General features: G+C 35.2%; 2 protein-coding genes, 2 non-coding genes and 2 pseudogenes across 6 annotated transcripts; 3 read left to right on the top strand and 3 right to left on the bottom strand.

Moving 5' to 3' along the window:
* On the top strand, positions 1-3,661 carry LOC120124356 (annotated as a pseudogene).
* Positions 3,662-3,793: 132 nt separating this feature from the next.
* On the bottom strand, positions 3,794-3,952 carry LOC120124421. Its single transcript, XR_005516276.1, has one exon. It is a non-coding gene; the product is annotated as a U1 spliceosomal RNA (small nuclear RNA).
* An 886-nt stretch (positions 3,953-4,838) lies between these two features.
* LOC120124414 lies at positions 4,839-4,999 on the bottom strand. Its single transcript, XR_005516275.1, has one exon. It is a non-coding gene; the product is annotated as a U1 spliceosomal RNA (small nuclear RNA).
* Positions 5,000-5,136: 137 nt separating this feature from the next.
* LOC120124302 lies at positions 5,137-9,359 on the top strand (annotated as a pseudogene).
* A 473-nt stretch (positions 9,360-9,832) lies between these two features.
* On the bottom strand, positions 9,833-10,488 carry LOC120124310 (putative [ribosomal protein S5]-alanine N-acetyltransferase). Its single transcript, XM_039143021.1, has one exon. The coding sequence runs from the start codon at positions 10,460-10,462 to the stop codon at positions 9,908-9,910; it is 555 nt and encodes a 184-aa protein (XP_038998952.1). The 5' UTR covers positions 10,463-10,488; the 3' UTR covers positions 9,833-9,907.
* A 4,251-nt stretch (positions 10,489-14,739) lies between these two features.
* On the top strand, positions 14,740-21,907 carry LOC120124366 (general negative regulator of transcription subunit 3-like). Of its 3 annotated transcripts, XM_039143082.1 has the most exons (17): positions 14,848-14,943; positions 15,185-15,225; positions 15,322-15,453; positions 15,707-15,844; positions 16,334-16,384; positions 16,647-16,736; positions 16,826-16,972; positions 17,144-17,248; positions 18,318-18,368; positions 18,525-19,232; positions 19,310-19,480; positions 19,693-19,858; positions 20,248-20,390; positions 20,714-20,989; positions 21,083-21,223; positions 21,341-21,522; positions 21,669-21,907. In XM_039143082.1, exons 4-17 carry the CDS (start codon positions 15,764-15,766, stop codon positions 21,733-21,735), a joined length of 2,379 nt encoding a protein of 792 aa, XP_038999013.1. In that variant the 5' UTR covers positions 14,848-14,943; positions 15,185-15,225; positions 15,322-15,453; positions 15,707-15,763; the 3' UTR covers positions 21,736-21,907. The 3 variants fall into 3 exon arrangements, with proteins under 3 accessions (XP_038999008.1, XP_038999000.1, XP_038999013.1); XM_039143077.1 differs by lacking the exon at positions 15,185-15,225 and having other exon boundaries at positions 14,740-14,943; positions 19,316-19,480; XM_039143069.1 differs by lacking the exon at positions 15,185-15,225 and having other exon boundaries at positions 14,741-14,943.
* Positions 21,908-23,482: the final 1,575 nt, after the last annotated feature.

Raw genomic sequence — 23,482 nt, forward strand, 5'->3', positions numbered from 1 at the left:
AAGATGTCACTGAAGTAAGCCAATGATCATCTTTGTTAATAAATTACAGCAATTTATATTTGATTAATGTAAGAAAACTATTGCTAACCTTGTTAAATTTCTTGGTTTTGGTATAAAAGTTGATTGGTAGAACGCCATTGGTATATCTGAACAACATTGCCGAGGATGTGTCGCCCAATTGCTGCGAAGTTGGAGGCAATGGAACCCTGCTCCAGTGTCAAGGACAGGTATAAACTATTTCCACTTCGCAATTCAATCAAAGTTGTGTCAGATGATATGTCAAACATGATTTTATCGTTAACGATTCTATTATACCACATTCAGTCATGTAGACTGAGTTTATAATCTTTGATGGGTTGCAAACCCTTCTTTTCTTTGCAGGATCGGATATAGTATGATTGCGGATGCAGAGGAAGGGTCTCATTACACCGGGCGAGGTTGGTATTTGTATATTTCTATCCGAGACATTTATGGAATGGAAATTTTAAGTTAATGTTTAATCACCTTTCCTTTGCAAGTAAAATTATGCATCGACTTCTCTAGTCTCTTATGATAACGATGTTAGGCCTTATTGCTGGAAAATGCTTTTTAAGTTTTTCGTACCCAAATAGAGTGATTGTTTTATTCATTTGATATTTCTAGTTTAAAACATGCTAATGATAATCAAACTTGTTGCACCATGAACCTCCTTGAAATAGCAGTTTCAATCTATGTTTACTTTGTCTAGTGTAAGTGTTAAATGCAATATGTGTCTCGGGTATGTTCAAATTTATACAAGATTTTTCATATATTTAGAGGGTCATATCCCATACCCATGTCTGTAAATGTGTCAGATACGGATCTTCAATAAAAATTAAGATTGGGGATAACATAGGTTTCATAGAACTCTTCAAAGCTTCAGATTATACTATTGTCTCTGTGCCATAAGATGAAATTATGCGTTGTTGTCAATTGAAAAAGCGTTTCTGTTGAGTCCCCAGGCCTTTATGCTATTTTACTCGACTCGGGTGCAACTGTCGAGCACCGTTACATTTGTGACACGGATGTTCATTTTTTTTTCAAGATTTCCATATATTTGGAAAGTCTTGAAGGAATGAGGATCGTATCCCATACCCATGTCTGGATATGCATTGAGCACAGGTGTTGGACATGGGTACTTAGAAAAATGAAGAGTTGGAGCAGCATAGCTTCTATTTTTGTTCCTTTTAATTCTGTATCTGAACATTTTTATTTGAAAAAGTAGGGCTGTCTCAATGTTATCATTCCGTGTAGTTCTGAGTAATAAACTTAACAGAGAAGCTTTAACTACATAGTTTCCTTTTTTTTCCTATATGCTAAAGAGTGTCCTGATTGAGCCAACCAGTGGTATACCGGAATAGGATTGGCATTCATGGCAGCTGCTAAGAGTTACAGACTCATAATTACAATGCCTTCTTCAATGAGTTTAGAAAGGAGAATGGTCCTCCGAGCTTTTGGAGCTGAGCTAGTTCTTACAGATCCTGCACGGGTATGAAAGGGGCTGTTCAGAAAGCTGAAGAAATTCATGCAAAAAACGCATAATTCTTACATTCTTCAGCAATTTGAAAACCCTGCCAACCCAAAGGTATCATTTTGAAGCATTTTCCATGCATATTTGGTGTTGGAGTCTAGGAGGGTGTTATGATCTGATTCTTCTTTCCTGATTTAGATACATTATGAGACAACAGGACCAGAGATATGGAAAGGCACTGGAGGGAAGATAGATATTCTTGTCTCGGGTATTGGGACAGGAGGCACTGTAACTGGAGCAGGGAAGTATCTCAAAGAGCGGAATCCTGACATTAAGGTTAGATTTCCAATGCTCAATTACGGGGAATAAATTTTGACTTCAATTAGTAATAACGTTTATGCACAAGTGTCCTAATGTATTGCTTATATTGCCCCTTATCCTTTTTGTTCAGGTCGTTGGTGTGGAACCAGTTGAAAGTGCAGTGCTTTCCGGAGGGAAACCCGGTAAGTCATAATGTTACAGTGCTTCCTTTTCACATTGTTCTTTGTAACGTTTTCCATCTTTTCTACAATCTATAACATCTAGTTGAGTAGATAGGATCTATGTTATTCTGACTCGGGTGTGAGTGTCGTCACGCGTATATTTTTCAGGATTTCCTTGTATTTTCCTGTAATAACCAGCATGCTATATTGCCTTTAGTCTCTTAGATCTGGCATTGTTAACTGAAACTTGTTTCCTTTTGTTCCTTATGCTAATGTAGAATTTTATAACAAAGTTCTACCTATTGATTAATTGCGGCATTTTTAATGTTCAAGGTCCGCACAAGATCCAGGGAATTGGTGCTGGCTTCATTCCTGGCGTCTTAGATGTCAATTTACTTGATGACATTGTTCAAGTAAGTCTCGTTGTACTTATTCATTGATTATGTTTCGGTCAGTGTGGGATATAAATGCTATTTTATGTGGAAGTGTAAAGAACTTGCATTTTTCCTATACCATAATTTACAACCTGCTTTCTTATCATCTAGGATCAATACATATTATATGTTGTTATATAGGGCATGCAAATTAGCTTGCATTTTTTCCGATGCCATAATTAATTAACGGTTTTTGTTACTTCCACACTATGTTGCTCTGTTATTTGGACAATCCTTTGAAGGTCATATTTGCATGTCTATGTCCAAATATGTGTCGGACACTATTACTTCAACAAAATGAAGAGTTGGAATAGCATAGATTCTCCTACTAGGATTTATATATATATTTTAGAGGACTATAGGAAGGAAATATGACCTATTTGACATTTATGAGCATAGGTTGTCTCCGTTTGTAGCTTTTCTTCCACGCACGTAGGCTATTGTTTTTGTTGTAATGTTTGTTACTTGTATGACTGCAGATATCGAGTGAAGAAGCTATTGAAACTGCAAAGCAACTTGCTTTGAAAGAAGGATTGTTGGTAAGTTCCTTCACTTTAAGTGATATAACTTGATAAGGAAATCAATAGACTTAAACCTACTTATTAACCCGTAAACTGAATTCACAAGTTTCTTCGGACTCGTTCTGTGGTGTCCGTAATTGATAATTGTTCGGAACACATTACAGGTCGGTATATCGTCTGGTGCTGCTGCTGCTGCTGCAATTAAGATAGCCAAGAAGCCAGAGAACGCTGGGAAACTCATTGTTGTAAGTCTTTATTTGTTTATTTTTGAAGTCAATCCTGCATTATTTTGTCTAAGCATGCCATTGAAGGCAATACCAATAACACGAAATGATGACTTGAGAAGATACATTCCTATTTCTGGTACCACAAAACTAAAGCTGTCCTAATCTTTTACATTTCGAACATAAACAGGTGGTCTTCCCTAGCTTCGGAGAGCGTTATCTCTCTACTGTGCTGTTCGAGTCTGTGAAACGTGAAGCGGAGAACATGGTTTTCGAGCCTTGAAATGTACCAAATCCAAGCATCAAGATGTCAGAAATTAGTTGTCGAGCGGCATGTCAATCTTTCATATGGATGGATTGTCGAAATAACTAGTCTAGTGTAATATTTGATGAAATAACTAGTCTAGTGTAATATTTGATAAAATAACTAGTCTGTTGTGAGATTAAACAAAACAACAATCATGTTTCAATGCATTTTTTGATATAAATAAAATGTCGTGTTTCCATTGCATACACTTTCCAGCCCATAATTATAGATTGGATTATGATTAGATATTTCAAGAACTAAAAAAAAGTCCTACGTAAGAAACTAAACCCAGGCAATACAAAGGAAACAAGGAGGAAAAATTACGTCTCATATCGGAAGGAGGCCGCGCGAACGCAGGCCCCCACTACTACAAATTATGACGTAGGCTCTCCCACAGTGGGAGACCTAGACAAACGCCCCTCCAAGTGCAATGGAAGTCGCTTACCTAGGTCATAAACCTTGATGATCGTCCATTGACCCCGTCCAGGTAAGTATGTTGAAATGAGGTAGCTACCTTTTATTTATAATGCCAAATAAGTGATCCTACTTCCCCAATGTGGGATATTACTTCAGCATAAAATCGCTCTTTATTCAAACTACTAATGGTTTTTCCCTTCACAGGCGATTCCATGATTTGCCTATATTCACTTGGATTTCAAGGTAAATCCTTAATTAAACCTAAAATATCTTCAAAGAATCCATTAAGGTTATCCTAATATTTGAATTGTGAAGCCAAACAGGTGGTCTTCCTTAACTTGGTTTTCAAACAGCGTGCCAAAGTTTCCAATGGATGCTTCTCTTTTTCTCGGGTTATCAGGAAACACTAAAATAATAAGGTAGCTTTGCCGTGTTAGATTTTCTATAGATTATAGCAAGGTGATATCCACCATCTGGTAATGGTATTGGAGCCTCTGTTTGTTGCAAGATTAAACAAAACAAAACATATTTAATGATATCGTAATTTATCAGAAAACTACTTTCTACACACATGAATCAAGTAAGATTCGTCTTATCAGCCCCAAGTTTCTCGGTAGTTTAGCTCTGGCTAGCCGTGCAGAATTAGACAAAGTACCTTTGAGAAGATGGAGTAATAGAGTGCAGTTCGAATTGAAACTTGTACTATTTGTGAAGATGAAAACTGAAGTAGGTACTCTGTGTTTCAGGTTTGACAAAAAATCTTAGCAACTTCAGTCGGTAAACTAATCATGTGAACTACAGACACAATTAAATCCATCAAAATGACTGTTAAATTACCCTCTTTGTAGACAACAAATGCAAGTTCGATCATCAAACCGATGAAACGAATATCAAATTCAAATACCTCATATTAACACAAATGATAATAACAGACTAAGAGTATAGAACTTTATACTGAAATTGGACAGAGGCCGCGCGAACGCAGACCCCACTACCACAAATTATGACGTAGGTTCTCCTACTTTGAGGAGATCTTAGGCAAGCGCCCCTCCCAAGTGCAATGGAAGTCGCTTACCTAGGCCATGGGCCTTGTTGATCAACCATTGACCCCGCCCAGGTAAGTATGTTGTAATGGTGCTAGTTGCTTCTTATTTATAACACCACGCTTGTTCTCCTTTCGCGTACTGCATCGCTGTGGGATTAATGCTTCAGCATGAAGCAGAGAGCCCCTTTTGGCGACTGCTACTGCTGAATTGCGCTAAATGGGTTTTGGCGAGGAGTCAGAATTTGGTGTCACGGATGAGGAGCGATTCGAAGTGGGGGTTTTGTAGGGGTCAGGTGTGACGAATTTGGTACTGGGAATGTCGAGTTTGGGTTATGTTTCCTTGAGAGTTTGGTTATGAGGAAAGAGGTAGAGAAGGAATGTGGATTTGGGAATTTAGAGTTAAATAAGGGTTTTGCGAGGAAGAAGAATCTGCTACCCATTTGGAGATTTTTTATTTGTATTGAAGTTCAACCGCGACCCCCATTTGGACTAACGAAAGGAAAAAGGCTAGTGAAGAAAGTGTAAACTTATTTCTGAAATCAATTGGTTTGAGAGGGTACCGGAGATACTTGAGTTTTTACCATCCTTACAGCCATGAAAGGACTATTCTTGGGCATGTTATGTTCTTCTCTTGGGTTATCAATGAGAGTTATTTCAAGGCATAAAGACAAGGTAGAGTTGGTTATCCATTAGTGGATGTTGGCATCAGAGAGTCATGGACTATGGTTGCCTACATGATCGAATCTGAATTTTTGGTTATAGCTTGTGCTTTTTTCTTTACTTACTCTTTACATTTATTTAGGTCTAATCTTCTGTTTTTATATCTCAGGGAATTTTTGGTGATCTAATGACAGCTCCTGGTACACTTATACCTGCTGACATTTTAAGTGCAAAAGATACAACTTTTAAGCCACACAATCCGGTAATTAGCAGTATCCCAGCCCTTCAGTTGTCTGATGATGAGTATTCTAAAGTGAAGCCACTAAACGGTGAAGGCAGTAGTCAACATACTCTGATCAATAGAAGTCTGCCCTTCAATAATGGGTTGAATTCTGGAAGGGCAGAATCATTGTCTTCATTATCTGGTCCAAGTGGTGATTCTGGTTTTGGTTCTTCCAGATTATCTAACAGACCTGTAATCAGTTGGATCATCTCCCATCTACTGCCATTGGATCTTCAGTTTATAAGGGTGCTCGTGGTGGCAATGTAGTTGGTGATGGCCTGAGGATGAATGTCAATGTAGTGCCTTATGGTCAGAGTAGTCAAGATGACCCAAAAAATCTTTTGCTGATCTTAATCCATTCCAGATTAAAGGGAGAGGAAAAACATCCCAGCTGAACTGACCACCTACCGAAACCAAAATTGTTGAGCTTCAGAGACAGAGAAATAATGTAGTTGATGGGAAGAATCAACCTGCTTATAACGAGGTTCCTCAGAAAAAGGAGTATGGTTATATGCAGGGTCTCTTTCCAAAAACCAATCTTGAACCTAATGATTTTAATCACTCATCGTCATCTTCAACTAGCGCTTCCAATCCTGAAAAGGTCCATCCTCATGGTTTTAAGTCACATGTTGGTTTTGATGTATCAGGCGGAGATAATAAAATCAGGAATTCTCTGGCTGATACTAGCTTATCTTTGGCTGATACTAGCTTATCTTTGGCATCCTCTGCCAGTCAGTTCAATAGCTTGAAACTGGCCGAGGATGCAAGCATTAAATTTAAGGGAGGTAATCTCAAGAGGAATGGGCATGATTTACAAAATAGCAGCGAGGATTTGGCTAAAGAGAAAGATAATGACACTGATTTCTTCAATAATAGAAAGTACACCGAGGATAGATATATGGCGAATAATCTCGAACTAAAGGATCCGGAAATTCTTAGCTCGTCAGTTGATTGTGGTACAAGCAGGGTTGATCTACTATTTGATGATGCAGATGTGGGCAAATGTGAAATTCCTTGGGAAGACTTGGATATTGGTGAAAGAATTGGACTAGGTAAGGAATATGGCTCATTGAAGTTCATTTCATATGGAATTTATCTAGTTAGCAAAGGTAATTTTTCTCCTATAAACAATTTTTTTTTACTCTGTTAGCCATACTTTGCGTCTGTGATTTTGAATTATTATTTTGTTTTATATTCAAGAACTCCTGTTATTCATCATGAAAACCTTAAGAGTTTAAATTCAGTGAGGTATTCTGATGCTTGCTTTGCAAGAACTTTTACCTTTTCTTGGGAAGTTCTCTAATTCTTATTAAATTTTATTTTCTTGTGAGCAGGTTCCTATGGTGAGGTCTATCATGCTGACTGGAATGGCACGGTTAGCTTATACCCTTTATCACAGTTTTATCTTGTATGTGACTTTGTGCTGTCTCTATTTAGCATAAAGGAAATAGGTTTTGAGCTATCCATGTAATTGTTTGCCAAAGGCATCATGGTGAGAACTATTGGCCCTGTTTTAAACTTAGCTACGAATCTACCTTTTTAAATGATATTTGCACTAATCTGTTAAGAGTTCTTTCAAAAGAAAAAAGAAAAAAAATAGTTTCTATTTGTGGGTGGTAATGGTTATTGAATTACAGGACTTGGATGAGTTCAAAAGATAAGTAAGCAACTTTTTAAGCTTTTATTTCTGTATCGAAGTGATAGAAAAATGTTCTTTCTGATATTTTGCTTGTTCTTTCTTTCATTTAAATAACTTCAGACAAACATCCATATGCCTAAGATCATGGCAGTTAAATGATCACTGATCCTGAGTTTTGTTTTTCTCTTTAATTTAAGGTGCGAATAATGCGTAGACTGCGCCATCAATAATTAGTATTACCGAGTTTCTTCCAAGGTAAGCATTTGTGCCAGCATATTGTCATATTGTCTTCTTATTGAATTATGCAAAGTAATGCTTCAGGTTGGCAGTTGTCAACATGCACATTTGTTCATGTTTCCTTGCAGATAATCTTTGATGTTCTAAATCGTGCAAATGCTTTTTTGGCATTTCAGGGAAGCTTATTTCAGGTTCTTCATCGCCCTCATTCTCAAATTGATGAGAAGCGTAGAATTAAGATGGCTCTTGATGTGGTATGGAATTGATTGCTTCTGCAATTCTTTTGTGAAGAATGTGACAACCACATAAAATGTCAAATTTGCTTTCATTTTGCAGGCGAGAGGCATGAATTGCCTACACACCAGCACACCAACCATTGTGCACCATGATTTAAAGTCTCCTAATCTTTTAGTTGATAAAAACTGGAGTGTGAAGGTAAATGATTTTCAATGTATTTGGATACTTTGCTTCTAAATGTTTCTAACTTCTGCACTTTTAAATGTACCTTTTTTAATTTCATTCTAAGGAAACAAATAAGAATTGAAGAATGAGACTGAAATTTTTGCAATGCACCTTCTGATCAATCCTGAAACTCAACCATGCAGGTCTGTGATTTTGGGTTGTCGCGATTGAAGCATAATACCTTTTTATCATCAAAATCAATAGCCTATGTCAAAATATTTCATAAATTCTAAATATTTAGATATTTTCTGGACGTATCTGATTAGTACCGTCTTATGTTTAAGCCTGAGTGGATGGCACATGAAGTACTTCGCAATGAGCCCTCAAATGAGGAGTGAGTTATTTATCTTCAATCTCTTAGATTATAAGATTGCGCATTCTACTTATATTCCACTCTGGTTGCTTAATTTTCCTTGGCGTTTAAATTACTTATTTTTCTAGCAGTTCAGAACTCATTGCAAAAGTTATCGTTGCCACCTTCATCTAATTGCATATTTGCATTAATGTCTAGACTCTAGTATCTATGCAGAAATGTTTTTCTAATTGCAACTCACTGTTATCGATGACTATGGTTAAAAGTGGCTGCATTTTGCTGGCAGAAACTCATGGGTTTTGACGCTGCCTGCTGAATTGGTAAAATAACCAAAGCTTAAAACTCACATGCTTATTTTGTTGTATGTAAAGATGCGACGTTTATAGCTTTGGAGTCATTCTTTGGGAACTTGCTGTTCACAGATTGCCTTGGACCAATGCAAGTTGTTGGTGCTGTTGGTTTCCAGAACCGTGGGCTCGACATTCCCAAGGAACTCGATCCTTTGGTTGCAAGGATAATTTGGGAATGCTGGCAGACGTTAGTAAAGCACAAATTTGGAATTCTACAGTTTTTAGTTATATCATTTTAGATATCTAGTCTAATTTATTACCCCATTGTTTCCAGCTATCCAAATTTTCGCCCTTCATTTGCGGAACTCGCGGTTGCTATGAAGCCACTGCAGCGGTTCGTTATTCCGTCGCATCAAGACCAGTCAAGCTCACCTCTGACACGAGATTTCAGTAAATTCTACACCCTGAAACGGAAATTTACAAGCTCCTCAATTGTGAAAAAGAAATATTCTGTTTCTTTACCTTAAATGTGGGTAATGTATTTTAATTTTTCATTTTAAAAAAAAAAGGAGAAAAAGATAAGGAAAGGAAAAAGCTTGTTTGTGTTTATATATATTGCTGTTCTGCTGCCAGGGGAAAAAAATACGGCAGTTTTGTACAAAAAATATCTTTTGCAATGTATATTAAGAAGGTCTATAAAAACAAAGGGAAAGTTGTCATTTATGAGTAAATTTTAGCATGGAAAAAATATTTCATAAGTGAGATTATATTGATGCTATCCGTTTTTATCTTTATTTAAAGTTAGGGTTTGGGGTGATATTGAAGGATTTATGGTTTAGCTTTAAAATTTAGATTTCAGATGTTATGATTTTGGGTCATTCAAATATGTCCAGTAATATTCGAACAATTTTTATATAATATGTATATGAACAATTTTTCTTATATTTTTCCCTTATTTGAATTTTGTTTTACCACAAGCATCAAAATTAACACGAACACTATATTATAAACTAGTACAAAAACAATACATTTATTGGACATCAAAACATACGAGGGAATCTACATGAAATTATTAAGTCCTACGATCTTTTCATAGAGAAGCTCTCACGGCTTAACTATGACAACCTTCGCCTGCAGCAACAGGAAAATCAGTGGACAAAAACTATATAAAACCAAATCTCTTGATTTGCCTTTAATAAATGCATATTTCCTTAACAACCCTTCCTTTTGAAACCCTGCCTTCTCAACAACCTTTTGAGAACCCAAATTCTCCACGTCCACATATGCTTCAAGCCTTACCACTTCTGGGAAATCAAGAAAGAATCGAGACACTGCCAGTTTCGCTGCTTTCGTCGCAATCCCATGTCCCCAATACTTGACCGCAACGCCATATCCAAAATTGGCCTTATGTTTGTCTTCATCGCCGGAGAATGGAAATATAGAAACGAACCCGATCGAACGATCGTCGATGCATATTGATCGACGCCATGGATGGGGAATACACACATCCTTGATGTGATCCAAAGCTTCTTGCTTTGAAGCCAGTGTTTTCCACCTCAGGTTCTCGGTGAACTGATCGTCGCCTGCGAATAAGAGGAAGTCATCGGCGTCTTCTAGCTTGAATGGGCGAAGAGTTATCTTTGACATGTCAATTTCCATCTTCAACAACTTGTTAAGGTGATAGAATATATTTATTAATAACCGGAGAAATTAAATTAATTAAAGCTGCATTATATTAATAATTATATAAGAGTGATCCAGGGCAGGTTATTTTGTTGACTGTGGGAGCAGGTGAGTGGCAGCTTATTATTTATCTATATTTCAAGGATTGTTGGGGAGGCTGGTTAGTTGTTTACAGAAAGCATGCGAGTAATTTGATGCTTCACCTATAATTTTGTCAATTTAACACTGTGTTTGTTTCATTTGTCTGTGACTGCTCTGTTGAGCCTGTGTACTCATTGGGTACCGGTAAAAATTCTTGAATATTGTGGTGAATGCAATTTGCCCATATAAAATGTAGCGGAAATTGTTTTCAATTAAGATGATTATTAAAGTTGTCTGGATTATTATACCAATCACCCTAATTCAAAAAATCATCATGGAGTTCTATCAATTTTCTCGATTATTGTACCAATCACCCTAATTAAAAAAATAGTTTTTGATACATCTTATATGAACAAAAATTTTTCCATCGCGTTATTCATGTAATTTTGTTGAAAACAATCAACTTGTTTGAATTGTTATCCTCTTGTTATCTATGGGGTATCTATTGAGCTAAAAAGTAGTAAAGCATGCTTTTAAATTTGATAAACTACTTGAATGTTCTCTTTTCTTCTTTGTGGCGGTAGTTTTCAACTTTTCATCCATTTATTCTGGTTCTAAATTATCAAGTCTACTGGGTAAATTAATGAGATTGTGACAATTCACATCAAATTGCTGGTTCTCTTCTTTTTCTTCAAGATTGTAAACTGTATTATGCGCTTTGTTTGACATACTGATATTGTGATACCAAGAGATTGCATATTTCATGCAGCTAATGGATATCATCACTGCAGATCTAAAAATATTTTTGATGATAAGTATATATATTGGTAATAGAAATTTTTATACAGAGTAACCATAAATAAAATTTCAGAATAGACATTATCAGTAAAATGAATAACTAACATGAAAATTTCAGATTTCAAAATGAATGCCGACCTACCCAAACACTATTTACATCCGTCAATGGATGTCATTATCCAAAAAAAAAAATCAAAAGAATATGATTCTTCAAGCAATTTTCTCAGAACTTGGGAATCTCAATTCTCAAAGTGCTCAATTGAATTAAATGATGAATTTTATGTCATATGTTTAACATTAATATTTGAGATATGATTAAAAATGAATAGGAGAACATGATCTTTTAGATATTTAATTTAAAAAAAAAAAATAAGAATACGCGACTCTGTATATAATAGGTCGAAGACTTTGAAATGGAATTTTTTATCACTATAAAGTTAAAAAGGGAACAATTTCTATTGTTTATATGAAATTTTCTATATAAAGAGAGCTTCCATCTCAACATTTTTGATAAGGAAACATCCCAGTAGTTTAAAAGAGAAAGAAAGAGCAAACCTTAAGCTAGGCAATGGCTGCGTATGGTGGCTACACATACAACGGTAGCTATACAACCACTGATCAGGTTGCCGATGGAAGGCAAAAGCCAATCACGTCTAACAATATCAACGATAACACCGATGAATGGCACGTTACGAAATCCGCCATCATCGTCAAGCAGCTTTGTGTCTATAAATACACACAAAGCAGTAGCAGTGTAATAGTTGTTGAGGCATCGAGGGACTATGGTCATGTTGACGGTAAGCTGAATTTGGGTTTTTTTCAATCTTGTTCGACATAAAGCTGAAAGGAAATAGGTCTTCAAAGTCCTTTTAAAGTACTGTACATTGGCAACATATATGTATAGTGTCAGTTCCATGTAAATACCGGTTACGGTGATCAAAGTGAGTCGAGACTTTTCTGCCGCCAAATCGACCTACGCAACGAGTTTCGGCGGTCATTCGTGCAAGTGTCTTCATTCAAATCGAAGGATATGTATTTGTAGAAACGGAAATTTTTTGAAAGGTCGATAGATGTGAAGAAGAGAAAACATAGGGAGTTGTCCGAATCCAAACACGCGAAAAAGAAGTCATGGAATCTGATCGTTGCATGTACAGTATCGGCCTTGACGGGGTCCGAGGAGAATGAATATATCAAATCGTTGCATGTACAGTATCGGCCTTGAAGAATTTTGCATCATGTCCAATGGAAAAATCCATCAGAACCAAAACCATTGAAACCGAAGAGACTGCAAGAGGAAAAATAGTGGCTCAGCCTCGAACAACATTGTAAAAGCTACTATCAGAGATTATTGAACTTAAAGTGCCAGGTTAACTGTTTCGTAGGGAATCAACTATGGTTAATCCACCATTATCTGTGTCCAAATAATCTTTAATTTATTTTATAGATTTAAAGAAGTGTATTTTTATACTCGCGTCCAAATATGTTATGAAGAAAAATAGAAGTTGAACAAATTAGTACCAAACCTGGTGTAGCAGACAAATTATGGGACGTATTCCATATTCCATCCTTTGCCACCAAAAAATCTCCAAACAAAAGCATCGTTCTTCCCCATTTTTAATATTGGGTTACAACCGAGTTAGGTTAGATCCGCCACTATATATTTTCAACAACACGATGCAATTTTGTTTTGTTTTTTGTTTTTCTCTATCCGAACATCTAAGATTTAAGATTTTTTTTTAGTGGTACGCGGTCATTACAAAGTAATATCTGTTTAATTTTTTTGACCAATTGATAATATACTTTGTTGATGCAACTGTTCGAATTTAAGATATTTAAGGAAAACATTCTCTTTTATCACTGAATTCTTAAAAAATATTTTTAATTAGTATATTTGAATAGTTAAATTTTGAGAAGCGTCAATATACGCCGATGAATAAAACCTTATAAATTAGTGTTTCACATATATTATAAAGTAAGTTAATTTTAATGTATTAAATTAATCTTTTTTTAAAAAAAAAAATATTAGATTAAACTTGTTTTCTTAAGAAGAGACATTTTTTTGAATAATCTGAATTATTATAAATTAATATATGTTCAAAACTTTCTTAAACAATTGATAACGTTGCATTTTACAGATATAGTTGTTCAAGCCCATAACTTCTAAAAAGAATAACATTTTCATTTTACCTTTTAAATCACTTAATAAATTCTTAGGAATAAACATTTATTAATAAAATAAAAACGATAATCAATACAAAGACATTGTATAAAAGATTATACAAAAAGAATTGGACTACAAATTAATACCGACAAGTAGGGTTGATTAATAAAATTGAGAAAACCGAAAATTAATCCGAGCCCAGTTATGTGGTTGGGTTCGGGTATTTCATTTAACAGTTCAGTTTAAAATATAATTTTACAATTCGATTCAGTTTCGGTTTTTTCACCTTTTGTTCCAACTTCCAAATCAACCCAATTAGAAAAAAATTATCCAAAACAAATTAATTTTGAATTTATTATATGAAAAATTAAATAAATAAAATTTTAAAACTAATAGTATTTTTTATGAATTTAAATTTATATATTGTATTCGATTTAAGCTTTAAATTTGCTTTATTTAAATGTTGAGTTTTCAGTTAAAACTGTAAAATCAAATCATAAATTGTGATTTTAATACCATTCGATTTTGGTTTTAAATTTTAGAAACTCAAAAAATACCGTTCAATTCATATTTTATTAAAAAACCGAACTGAATACAACAAGAAAACACAAACGTGAGAGAAGAAAAAAATAGTAAAAACTGCATTGTTGGACAATGAAAACAAATCAGAGATGCAATATATAGATCAAGCACAAAAGGTTCATGTCTTAACTTTTTGCATCGTCGGATCGATCAAACAACAGATTTTGAATAATTAATAAAATATTATAAAATGATAAAAAAATCTTACTGTATCAATAATAATCCAATGATCTTATAATTAATGTAATTTATCCTAATTTTTTATAACACTGATTTAGTTTACCTAAAATGATTAATGAATGTTTTAACAACTTCTGATGGGAACTTGTTAGTTTCATCTTTAAATTTTCATTTTTTGAAATTTCAGTCAACAGGTTAGTTTAGCTCAGATTATCTTCAATTTTTTTTAATAAAAAAGGATAAATTTAAGATACAATGACAATTTTATAACTTTTAATAGTCGAGGAATTTAACAAACCAACTCTCTATAATCAATGAATTATTTTATAAATTTTAATAATCGAAATATTTAATAAAATAATATTTTATAGTTGTGGGATTATTTGTATATTTTATCCGATAAATAAATGCCCTAAAAGAGCGAAACGATATCAAATCTCACGACCTAACGCAAAATTTCACTAGAAACGATCGAGCAATCAGTCTCGGCTAGGGTTTACGATTTTATCATTTGGATGATAAATTCTCTTTAAGTCGACACGATAACATCCCGATTCAAAAAATGGGAGCTAGTCGCAAGCTACAAGGAGAGATAGATCGTGTTCTCAAGAAAGTCCAGGAAGGTGTCGATGTGTTCGATAGCATCTGGAACAAGGTTTACCATTAGGATTTCATCATTTCAAATAAGTCACTTTTTTCTGTTCTGTTCTCTTTTCTTGTTTGGTTCCCGAGAGATTGCGGGAAAGTAGACTCTAAACAATGGTAGTCAACTGTAGTTCCTATGAAATTAAAGCTAACATTTGTTAACTATTGTCTCGTTACTTTTTGAAGTGTGTTTGGAAATATATTGAATTTGTTTGTATTTTTTCTTTATTAATGATTCAATTTGTTTTCAGATTTATCTTGATAAAAGAGGAAGAAAGAGGTGTTAAATAATGTAAATAATTTATTTTTGTCAAGTAATTAGTTTTCCGTGGAGCAAATTGATTGTCAAGTGTTGATTTTTGGTTTTCCTTTTTATCGTATGGTTTAGGTTTATGATACCGATAACGCAAATCAGAAGGAAAAATTTGAGGCTGACTTGAAGAAGGAAATCAAGAAGCTGCAAAGGTATAGGGATCAGATCAAGACATGGATTCAATCGAGCGAGATCAAGGATAAGAAAGTTAGTTACTAGTTTTAAGTTCTTTTAAATGATTTGTTTGCATTGGTTATTTAATTATTATGCTTCATTAGGTAATTTTGTGTAATTTTTTATTGCCCTTCTTATTGTAATCTCATAATCTGTATGTGGTGTTGTTGAATCACCTTTGCCTTTATTGATAATCAAAACTTTATTCTTACATTCATTATGTACTTGTCTAATTGATTTGAAACTGATTATTGTTACTCTTTGCTTCTGTTGTTTATCAACATAGATTAGTGCCTCTTATGAGCAGGCACTGGTGGATGCTCGGAAGCAAATTGAACGAGAAATGGAAAGGTTTAAGATATGCGAGAAGGAGACTAAGACAAAAGCATTCTCTAAAGAAGGCTTAGGCCAGCAACCCAAGACTGTAAGCTTCCTGAACGGCTCCGTTTTTTTTCTATTACATATGAATAAGTGATGATGATGACACAAACTGGGCCTTTTTTCCACTACATGAGATCTTCTTTATGGTTTATACCGTTGCAGTCATATCAAGACTTTATATGTTATTGAACTAAACATAAAATTTGATTGGTACCTTTTAGGTCTAGTTGGGATATAGACCTCCAGTTAGTCTAGTTGAGCACTTGGAACTTCTTTCTCCTTTTATGATATTCAACCATCCTAGTCAAACATCAAGTTGGCCCCTTCTGCTGACAGTAATAATAGACATAGTTGGTTTCTTTTTTCCCTTTTTTCTTTGTTAGCTCTGTTTTGCTTCATCTTACCATGCTTATTGAATAATCTTCAAATCTTGAAAGCTTCCTCACTGAATGAAATTAATGTTTTGGTAGCATGAGGTCACAAAATTGTCCGCTCTATTTGAATTATTTTTGATGTGTCTATTTCATTGCAGGATCCGAAGGAGAAGGCTAAATCAGAGACAAGGGATTGGCTGAACAATGTGGTATGGATTTAACCCTTTCTACCACTTTTTCTTTCTCGTGTAGAAATGGTTTCAACTCCTTTATGGTGCAAGCTTTATTTGTTCTCATAATATCTTTGCCATACTATCCTTTTTATTTGAATAAACTAAATATCATTTTTTCAACTTCCGCTACTGTTGAACTTTTCTTTGTATATTTTGTGTTTAGTAGTAATTATTAGATTACTTGAACTTAGTTATATCTTGAAGCTATTTTGTAACAATGCACTCTTTTCCTGAGTAGGTTTCAGAGTTAGAATCCCAGATTGATAGTTTTGAAGCTGAGATTGAGGGGCTGTCTGTGAAGAAAGGAAAGACAAGACCGCCTAGACTGGTAAAATTGAAAGGGAAAATATGAATGCAAGTCTAATGCTTTGTTTTGATATAATTTTTTTTTCTTTGTTTTTTTTTTTTTGGCTTCAGACACACTTGGAGACATCAATTACACGACACAAAGCTCATATAATGAAGTTAGAATTGATTTTGAGACTATTGGACAATGATGAATTGAGTCCGGAGCAAGTCAATGATGTGAAAGACTTCTTGGATGATTATGTGGAACGTAATCAGGTTTCATCCCCCCCTAAAAAAAAAGCTGCAGTTTTTTTTGGTTGTTGATGTTACCTTATGTTTTATACTAATTTGTTTTCACTTTACTTTTATAAGTGCATCATTTTTATGCCCTTTGCTGGTCATTTATGTGGGTTTTCACTTTTACATATTTTCCCAATTATTTCTTAGGAGGATTTCGATGAATTTAATGATGTTGATGAGCTCTACAGCTCATTAGCTCTAGACAAGGTGGAGGCTCTTGAAGATCTAGTTGTAATTGGCCCACATTCCAAGGTAAAGTCTTTTTGATTTCTTGTATCATGCCTTAAATTGCAATTCAGATCAGTTTTCTCGTGACAATGTTACTTGCTAAGACATGCTATTTACTAGTATATTGTTTTCTGAAAGTTGTATATTAACAATACCGGGAGTAGTGATGAATGGACAATGGCTAACGGTTGGAAGGAATGAAAGAAAGGCCAAAACCTTGACTTCTATTTAGCATCTTGTACTGTAGAACTAGAACCTCATTTGGGTAAGGAATAAGTAGAGCTACAAAGGCTATGATTAGGAGACACATAAACCATTTCTGCCTTCCGATCAAGAAAGCTAATTCCATAGGTTTCTGGTGCTCAAATTGTGGTATGTTGGTAGAGATAAGAAAGACATGAAGCAAGTATAGTTTTAAACTACTGGTTTAATGGTGGGTTGTTAATGTTAGAAGCAAAGGTGATAGGATCATTGAATACTGACACATTTAGTAAAAGAAAGAAAAATAAACAAGTTGTGAACTTGTGATCGCACCTGATGGTATATTGATATAGTAGCGGAGTATGTTAAGTACCGAGGGTCAATATTTCAAAGTGATGGGCATATGGATAGAGATGTTAACCATTAGATCAAGGATGGGTTGGCTTAAGTGATAGGATGACTTTCAAATGTGTTTGCTACATGGTACAAAATGTTAGGCTAGCAAGAAACAACATATAGTAAACATGATCGTGGGAGATGTGAATCCTGAGAACTTAGTTTACACTGCACTTCACAGTAGTTTGGCCACATAGGATGTAGATCAAGGATGTAGCACTTTAACCTGGCAAAGGGTTGAAGGTTGAAGGAGATACCAAAATAGATGGGTTGATCGAAATGATTGGAGGAGGATTCGAGTCTTTGTTTTGATGTAAATTTTTATGTCTTGGTTAGTGTAGCCGACCCCAAATATATTGGGATTAAGGCTTGTCGGTTCTGTTTGGCACTTAAATAAGGCCTTTTATCGTGTGTGCATTCATGTGATTATTTTTACAGTATAGTCATGAAATTGCCTTTTTCATTAAAATAACCTGGAAAAAAATCTTAATAGCAGGGTGCTCCAATCTTGAAGACTTCTTTGGCTGCGCCAACATCTCAAATGCCTGTAGGTTTTCTCTTTTTCTTTGTTTTTTTATATTTAATGTTGCAGTCAGATGTTTAAAAATGTGTCAAGTTTCCTAAAGAAGTTGTTTCATCATTAGTTGATGGCTTGATGAATGGTTTTGATATATAAGATTGGGTCTTGTTTTGATCTAATCAGCCGGGCAGTTCCTCCCAAGAGCATGTTGAAGATACTGCTTCCCAGGACAGTAATTCTGATATGGCAAGGACTCCACCTTCAAAAAGTAGTGTAATTAATTCTTCTGCTGCAGCAACACCAACTGGGAGCCATGCAACCCCTGCACTGAATCTTCCACCTCAGAGTCTGTCTGGTGCTTCAACTCCTTCAGTTCTTCCAGATTCAATTTCTGCTCAAAGTGTCTTGGAAAGCACTGCCCATACCAATCCTTCTTCTCCTGTAAATATGTCTAATTCTACAAAGGAAGAAGATATAACAAACTTCCCTGGACGTAGGCCGTCTCCATCCCTTGTTGAAACTGGAGTACGAGGCATTAGTAGAGGAGGTCTATCCAGTCAGCTTTCATCTAGTACCCCCCTTTTGTCTGGAAGTGTGACTTCTGGCAATTTAGGCCTTGGTGTTGTCTCTTCAGCCTCTGACATGTCCAAAAGAAATATTTTGGGGGTTGATGAGAGACTTGGAAATAGTAGCATGGGGCAATCTCTGGCATCACCTATTAGTAATAGAATGATCTTGCCTCATGCAGCCAAGGCTAATGATGGAAGTTCATCTGCTGATTCTGGTAATCCTATTGAGTCTGCTGGATTACCTGGCAGAGCCTTTTCCCCTTCAATGGTTTCGGGCATGCAGTGGAGGCCTGGAAGTTCATTTCAGAATCAAAATGAGCTGGTATGCTACTTTGTTATCAATTTATATCCGTGTCATATGTGTTAGGTTTGGTATTGTAGCTAATGTATCTATTTCAGGGTCAGTTTCGTGGAAGAACTGAGATAGCTCCTGATATAAGGGAAAAGTTTTTGCAACGGTTCCAGCAAGTGCAGCAAGGTCATAGCAACCTGCTTGGCAACATGCCTGCTCTTGCCGGAGGAAATCATAATCAATTTTCTGCACCACAACAAAGCCCTCTCATGCAGCAGGTGCTCATTCATAGATGGATTCTTTCTGTTCTTTTGCCTGCTCCATGCTGTTAAATTTCTTACGAACAAAGTTTAACACAAATCTAGATTTTTGTTTTCATTTCATATTTCATATGTATGTTGTATCTATGTACTGCCCTTTGGTGGAAACTGAGATTAGTTTCTTTCATGAAAGAAATGGTAAATAATCTTTTATGCTCATATATTGGCAGCTCAATTCTCAAAGTTCATCATTCTCTATCCAATCCGGTGTTGGACTCGGTGGCCAAACACCTGGTCTTAATAGTGTTATTTCTCCCAGCTTACAGCAGCAACCAAAGTCCATCCACCAGCAGTCTAATCAGCAGGCATTGGTGACGAATGTTCCAAATGATGCTGGTAAGATTCAATTTGTTTGAATTTCTTTTGGACCTTAATTCTTTTTTATAGGTGAGGTCTTTTTGAGGGATTTCTGAAGGATATCATATCATTTAATGTTATGAGTGCATGCACGGAGGAACTATTTTGGTCTCTCTCTACCACGTCATGTTTTGTTTCACAGTAAATCTATTTCATTTCTGATAATAGTTTCTAGAACAATTGGTGCAATCTTTCTTCATACATGTTGGAATATAGAAGGTTATTGTCAGAAAACCTGTTATCATAGTGGTTTATGCACAGTGACTGTGGGCTGCTATTTAAGTTGTTATGGAAAAAATATAATGGTGCTTTAATCACTCAGATATATATATATATAATACTTAATTAAGAGCTTAATATATGTTCAGATGTTGGCATTGCAAAAGTTGAGGAACAACAATTGCAGAATTTATCTGATGGTTCAAGTTCTGAAGCTATTCCGACTTCTGGGCTTGCCAAAAATCTCATGAATGAAGATGATTCGAAAGCTCCATATGCAATTGATTCTCCTGTATGTAAAATACTTACTAATCTTGTTTATGTATTATGCACATTATAGTCAGGCTTGGGGCTGTATTTGTAAACATGTTCAATCTTATACTATAATCATAATTAACTTTTTACGCTTTAATTTGGTAATCCGTCTTAAGTTTTCCACTATATATGTGCTTAGTTTCTAAAACTACTTGTTCATGGGCTTGACTGGATAGACAAAAGATGTGGGCATAATAATGTGTTTTTCTTGGTTTAAAAAATACATTGTTTGCTAGATGGAATGAAAAACGTCAGAGATCAGGATAACTTAAGTGGTTTTATAAATGCTTCTTTGTGCAGGGTGCAGATTCTGGATCTTTGACAGAACCTGCTCGAAACATTCGGGATATTGATCTTTCTCCTGGACAACCCTTGCAATACAACCAATCTTCTAGTGGTCTCGGAGTTATTGGTCGGAGAAGTGTTTCCGATCTTGGTGCCATTGGTGACAACCTCAGTGGTTCAACAAATTCTGGGGGAATGCATGATCAATTATACAATTTGCAGATGCTTGAGTCTGCATATTACAAACTTCCCCAACCTAAAGACTCAGAACGAGCGAGGAACTACATTCCAGTATGGAATTTCCAATGATATATTTTGTTTTCAAAAAGACGATAACTATTGTGTAGATTCATATAGTTAAGATTTGCTGCTTGTATATTGCAGAAGCATCCTACGGCAATCCCTGCTAGCTACCCTCAAGTTCAGGCACCCATTGTGAACAATCCTGCCTTCTGGGAACGCTTGAGCATTGATGGATACGGCACTGGCACTGATACACTGTTCTTTGCATTTTATTATCAACAAGTAAATAAGTTTTTTTTTCTCTCTCTCTCTCTCTCTCTCTCTCTCACTTGCCGTGTTTGCATGCATAAATTAATACAATGTGTTGGTGAGTTCTCCAATGTGTCAAATTTTGTGCAGAACACTTACCAACAATATCTAGCAGCAAAGGAGCTGAAGAAGCAATCTTGGAGATACCATAGAAAATACAACACATGGTTTCAGCGGCATGAGGAGCCAAAAATCGCTACTGATGAATTTGAACAGGGAACCTATGTTTACTTTGATTTCCACATAGCAAATGATGACCACCAACATGGATGGTAAGTTGGCTTGGAATTACAGTAGCTTTTCAATTATTTAAAGCACTTCATTTTCTGGTTTACATTGATTTCATCTGTTATTCAGACTTGTGTTGAATACATCTCATTCTTTTTATTATAGACATTTACTGTGTAATGTTTTTCAGGTGTCAAAGAATCAAGACTGAATTCATCTTTGAGTACAACTTTCTTGAAGATGAACTTATGGTATAAGGAGATCAAGAGGTTGGTTCGGATACTTATACTACTGTAATCTGTTGAATGTTGCTTTGCATTATGTAATTTACATTTTTCATCTTTTGAATTTTCTTTGAAGTTTTCAAAAACCGTAATTGCTGACTTTCAATGGATAAAAGATGAGATTAAAATCTCTGATTTAGAATATTATCATTTTCCATTGATGCCTATTCATTTCATTTTATTTGTTCTGTTTGAATATGAACTCCAGCTTAATTGACATTGGGCAAAATTCAGAGCTTGCTCTGTTAGATCATGGGTCTTTTAAGGCTTTACTTGGTATGAAGAATGAAAATAAAGATTAAAAAAATTGTTTATTAAACTGTTAAGATTCATAACCACTTTCTTACTTTGAATCTTAACCATTTGATTAACAAATTTTTCATCATTCCTCATCTTCATGCCAAGCAAAGCCTATGATGATATTTAGCAGGTTTAAAGCTCGAATCTCGAAATTTTACTGTCTGAAAAATAGATTTGGGCTTCAAGGTCTAAAAACTCTTAAACTGTGCTTTAATGCACGGGAAAAATGGTAGCCGTGATTGTAGAAGGGATTTTGAGCCAATCATCTGCTGAGGCTCGTCGGATGATTTTGGAGAAAACAAAAGTTAAAATTTTGATTTGACACTGGAAAACAAGAAAACGTGGGAATTTTCGAGCTGTAGCTGATGAGGCAGGCTTTTTCCTTGGAGTTTCTTAAATTCAATTAATAAATTACTGCGTTCACAAATTAGTATTATTATCCATCATATTTTCTAAAGATTATCATCCCTAATTGGTGGTGATGTCAAAACAAGGAAAAGGAAAGCTATTGATAACAGCAAAAATTTTAATTGAAGTATTTAAAGATAAGTACATATTTCATTAATCTTGAATAGGTTTTCATTATTATTCCACTCAAATTATTTCTTTTATTTTAAATTCTATTTAGATAAGTTTTTATTTCATAATTTATGTTAAAGGGTTTATTTAAGTATGAAATAAAAAGTTAAATAAGTTTACTGGAAAGCAAATTAAAATTATTAACTTGTCTGAGCACAAACTAAAAATCATAGCAATAAAAAATTGTTAAAAAGATGACAAAATTGAAAGATTCTTTGGTTTTTCTCCATCTGCCATGATCACAAAAACCGTTTATCCTTTTATCATTGGGGAAGTTGGTTATGGAATCAAGAATGTAAATTCGGGGTAATGCCTCAGACATTTTACAGTGACTTTTGCCAAGACTAGCAGGCAACAAATGCCCGGACATGCAGTCACTTGTTTGGCCTTCTAGATGAGGATGCCAAGAGCATTGCAACCGGAAATTTTTGGCGTCATTGGGGACTCCATCAGTACAATGGGCAGCCGAGATGCATGCTCAGCCTTCCCAGAAAGCTTCTTTGTGGGGCTGAATGTAAAATATCTCAGTAACAATGGTGTATGTTAATTCCCAATGGAAACTTAAAGAGAACATAGGCTTCACTTGCACCTTCCAGGTCTTTTACTGCAATCGGCGTTTAATATGTATTACCAGTTAAAAAATCTTGAGGTCGTGGTATCGAGTCCCACAGAAGACATTTCATAATTCGGAGGTCTTCTACGGAAGTTGCTCTCAACCTGATGTTGGGGACAGCCTACTATCTTACCTCCCCTTACCCCATTACATATGGGAACAAGGGGCAACCATTTTAGCCATTTTAGTTAAAAAAACAGAAAGAAAAAGCCTGCGCGTTTAAAATAT

The sequence above is a fragment of the Hibiscus syriacus genome, unplaced genomic scaffold (genome assembly GCF_006381635.1).
Source record: "Hibiscus syriacus cultivar Baekdansim isolate YM2019G1 unplaced genomic scaffold, ASM638163v2 tig00001292_pilon, whole genome shotgun sequence".
NCBI classification, from domain to species: domain Eukaryota; kingdom Viridiplantae; phylum Streptophyta; class Magnoliopsida; order Malvales; family Malvaceae; genus Hibiscus; species Hibiscus syriacus.